Source organism: Prunus persica, chromosome G1 (assembly GCF_000346465.2).
Source record: "Prunus persica cultivar Lovell chromosome G1, Prunus_persica_NCBIv2, whole genome shotgun sequence".
Taxonomy (NCBI): Eukaryota; Viridiplantae; Streptophyta; class Magnoliopsida; order Rosales; family Rosaceae; genus Prunus; species Prunus persica.
In genome coordinates this window covers 13,903,934-13,907,821 of record NC_034009.1, presented here as the reverse complement: position 1 = coordinate 13,907,821, position 3,888 = coordinate 13,903,934, and the positions used below count along the sequence as shown (strand labels likewise).

At 36.0% G+C, this 3,888-nt stretch overlaps 1 protein-coding gene across 1 annotated transcript; it reads left to right on the top strand.

Moving 5' to 3' along the window:
- LOC18787846 (xyloglucan endotransglucosylase/hydrolase 2) lies at positions 1,066-3,143 on the top strand. Its single transcript, XM_007221222.2, has 3 exons — positions 1,066-1,428; positions 2,018-2,211; positions 2,650-3,143. Exons 1-3 carry the CDS (start codon positions 1,147-1,149, stop codon positions 3,005-3,007), a joined length of 834 nt encoding a protein of 277 aa, XP_007221284.1. The 5' UTR covers positions 1,066-1,146; the 3' UTR covers positions 3,008-3,143.

Genomic DNA, 3,888 nt, shown 5'->3' with positions numbered 1-3,888 from the left:
AATGGATGGCTTTATTGCCACCTCTGAGGTTGGTCTCAAAACCTTCAATTTTTATCGTGTACTATGAACCCAATTTCACCCTTATCCATCCCTAATTTTTTTTAAAGGAAAAAAGAAAAATTGCCCTTCTCCTTTCCTTTGACAGACCATGGCCACCATGATGGGTTGTAGAGAGAGAGAGAGTGTGTGTGTGTGTGAGGACGTTAATAAAATAGAGGGGGAGTTTTTCTCACATACATTATCAAAGTCTCATAAAAGTTTGAACTTACGATCACTGGCTAATAAATCAAAATCATTAAAAATAGCACTTAAAAATACAATGGTGTTTGCAAGAAAATAGAGAGAAATTAGAAATGATATATATGGATTTGGGAATCAATAATTGCTGAGATGGTATGTATCGTGACCATTAGGTCTGAGATCACTTTCAAGCACCTAATAAAAACAAATCAAGCTTGCAGCTCATAAAAATCAAACCTATATATGCTGTAAACAGGCAAAGACAATTGAATTTTTAACCAATTTCTGAACTGATGGTCTTTGTGAATTGAAATACAGCCGCTTGAAATCAAAACCCTTGTTTCAAAAAATCAAGCCATGTCCTTTAAACACTCATGACACAGAAGCTGGTGACTCAGATATTATTTTGCCAACTGTCAAATTCCTAATGGGAAGCCTTCCCTCCCTCTCCCAAATACACGATTGATGGTCCCAAAGAATACATTAGGGAAACTTTATTCTCCCATACCACACCAAGTTGTCATCCACCACCAAAATTTAAATCATACCAAAAGAGATGAGGTCCTACCAATCAGCCATCATGCATCCTGGGGACAAATTCATCATTTTAATAGCTAAGCTTTAGCTACAGCCAAAAACAAACCCAAAAATCTAAACCCTCTCCCTTCATGCCCAAACAAAAGTTTCCAGCTTTCATTTTGTGCTTAGCTGGCTTCTCCTTTTGTGTTTGGCTCCCCGAGTTAATATTGCTCACAAGTGCCCCACCCCTACCATTATCTCATTTACACAACAACCTGGCTCTCTTCCTTCCTATATAAATACACCTCTTTCTAAAACCCTATCACACAATCACAAACCATCTCTCTCTCTCTCTCTCTCTCTCTCTCTCTCTCTCTCTGTGCAAAAATGGGGATTTCTAGTAATGGGTTGAGTTTGGTTTTGTTGGTGGGATTAGTTTTTAGCTCTTTAATGGTAGCAACTTATGCGGGAAACTTTTATCAAGATTTTGACCTAACATGGGGAGGTAACCGACCCAAAATATTCAAGGGAGGCCAGCTTCTGTCTCTATCCTTGGACAAAGTTTCTGGCTCTGGGTTTCAGTCCAAGAAAGAGTACCTATTTGGGAGGATTGATATGCAGCTTAAGCTTGTTCCTGGCAACTCTGCCGGCACCGTCACTGCATATTACGTATGTCTTGATACTCATACACTCATACTAGAAAAAGAAAAAAGAAACTTGCACATTTCCCCTTTTTTTTTTAATTATTAAATTTTTTTTTTATAGCTTATATAACTCAATTTTTCAATTTTCCACCTCTATCATGTGACGTGGTGGGGTCCACGTTACGTGGGACCCATAAAAAAGTCAGGCCTTATTTTATTTTTTCTTTTGGATAAAGTCACACATTTTCTACGTCTATGTAGCTTGACATGAATTCTAATGGCCCACTTGTATTATTATGCTCGTCGTATTGAAACATCTTCAAAGGAAAGAGACAGAAAAAAGAAGTTCAAGTTTGTGGACAAATTCTGTAATTTAAAAAATAAAAAATAAAAAGAAAGAAAGTTACTATACATTCACGAGAGAGCCATTTGGCTTCCTTTAAGTCAAAATTCACTCGAGGTTAAAAAGTTCGTTTTCAACTATATATTTCCATGCATAATTGTTAACCCTTTACCCCTTGCATGATAGTGAGGCTACAAAAAGATCTCTTGTTTTACTGTATGCAGACAAGAATTTTAATCAACTGTTTGTGTTTGTGTTCGTTTTCATGTAGTTGTCCTCTCAAGGCCCTACCCACGACGAAATCGACTTCGAGTTCTTGGGAAATCTCAGTGGCGATCCTTACGTTTTGCACACCAATGTTTTCACTCAGGGCAAGGGAAACAGAGAGCAACAATTCTATCTCTGGTTTAATCCCTCAAGAAACTTTCACACCTACTCCGTCATCTGGAAACCCCAACATATAATGTAAGAAATAATCCATTCATATGTTCACTAACATTCATACTTATTGGTTTAGCCTCCGTACCATTTTTAACATATAGTGGAGGTTTTTAGCCGGTCAAAAGTTCGACTCTCGTTGTTCCCATTCATACAACATATAACATAAAAAAAGAATTCGTTAAGTTTTGAAATCGAAACAACAAAAGTCGAACTTCAATTTTGACAATTTCAATTATGTAGTTGCAAATGTTTTCAATTTTCGTTAACCAGTTAATTTCTAAAGTCAAATTTGTCTCGTGCATGTTGCGATGTCGGATTTCGGTCTTAAAAATAAACCAGGTTAACAATTGAAGATTAGGTTTAGGGGTTTTAATTGTTTCACCAAAAGTATAACTCATATCCAGAATTATAATAAGTAGATATATTGGGTTTTAATTGGGTTTTTTGCTTCTCTACTTGCAGCTTCTTGGTTGACAACATTCCTATTAGAGTATTCAACAACGCCGAGTCAGTTGGTGTCCCATTCCCTAAGAGCCAACCCATGAGGATTTACTCAAGCCTTTGGAACGCCGACGACTGGGCCACCAGAGGAGGCTTGGTTAAAACGGACTGGTCAAAGGCACCGTTCACAGCATACTACAGGAATTTCAATGTCATGGAATCGAAAACATCCAATTCCTTCGCTGAGTGGCATACCAATGCGCTTGATGCTCCCAGCAGAAGACGTCTCAGATGGGTTCAGAAATATTTCATGATTTACAACTATTGCACCGACTTAAAACGCTTCCCACAAGGCCCTCCAGTTGAGTGCAAACATTGAAGGAGATTATTTTATATGTAAAATATTGATGTTAAATAATAAAAGAAATCTTTTCTTTCTTTATTTGTGAGCTTTTACTGATGTTTTAAGATCTGTTTCATATAATGAAATTTCATTTTGGGCTCTTGTAATTCAATGGAACAGAAAAAACAGGTCTGGTTTTATTTTTTTGGGCTTTTGCAAAGCGGATCGAAACACAAAAGCAGGGGTTTTTAAGGTGCACACAAGACCCATTCCACAATTACAAACACACTAACGCCCAAATTAACATCACAAAATCCTTCAAAAAATTGTTCAAGAGGCAAAAGTTGTAGCATTTTAATTTGAACAACCAAAACCCATTTTTATTAAACAATCTGCCCATACCATCCGAATAGTATCTTTGGGCATCCAATATCTTTGGTCTAGATACTCTTGTCAAGGACAAAATAACAACTAGGTGCTTCCCTCTTGCAACATTCATCCACGGAAAGGACTGACCTTTATCTCTAGATAAACTATAGGGAAATTTGCATAAATGCCAGCTGAATTTTTAGGTATGTACATAATTACCACTTAAATTTTTATTTTTAATTTTTAATCACCCTTAGGCATGTGCATAATTATCACATAAACTTTTAATTTGAATTTTTTAACTGTTTGAACTTTTTAAAGTATTGCAATTCACCACCTATGTCTAACTGCATTAAAAATTCTGTTAAATCAAGTCATATACTGCATATGTGATATTTTAGTTAAGGCATTTCCATCATTTTTATTTTGGAAAGTTTTTCAAATACCATAACTAAAAATTTAAAAAGAATTATTTACATTAACACCTATTAAGGTTTTCGGTTTTTTTACAAAACTCTTTGAAGTTTTAGAAATTACACGAACACCCC

Coding starts and splice junctions, on each gene's coding strand:
- LOC18787846 (XM_007221222.2), top strand. CDS start 1,147: ATGGGGATTTCTAGTAATGGGTTGAGTTTGGTTTTGTTGGTGGGATTA. Junction 1,429..2,017: donor GCACCGTCACTGCATATTAC/GTATGTCTTGAT, acceptor GTTTTCATGTAG/TTGTCCTCTCAAGGCCCTAC. Junction 2,212..2,649: donor TGGAAACCCCAACATATAAT/GTAAGAAATAAT, acceptor CTCTACTTGCAG/CTTCTTGGTTGACAACATTC.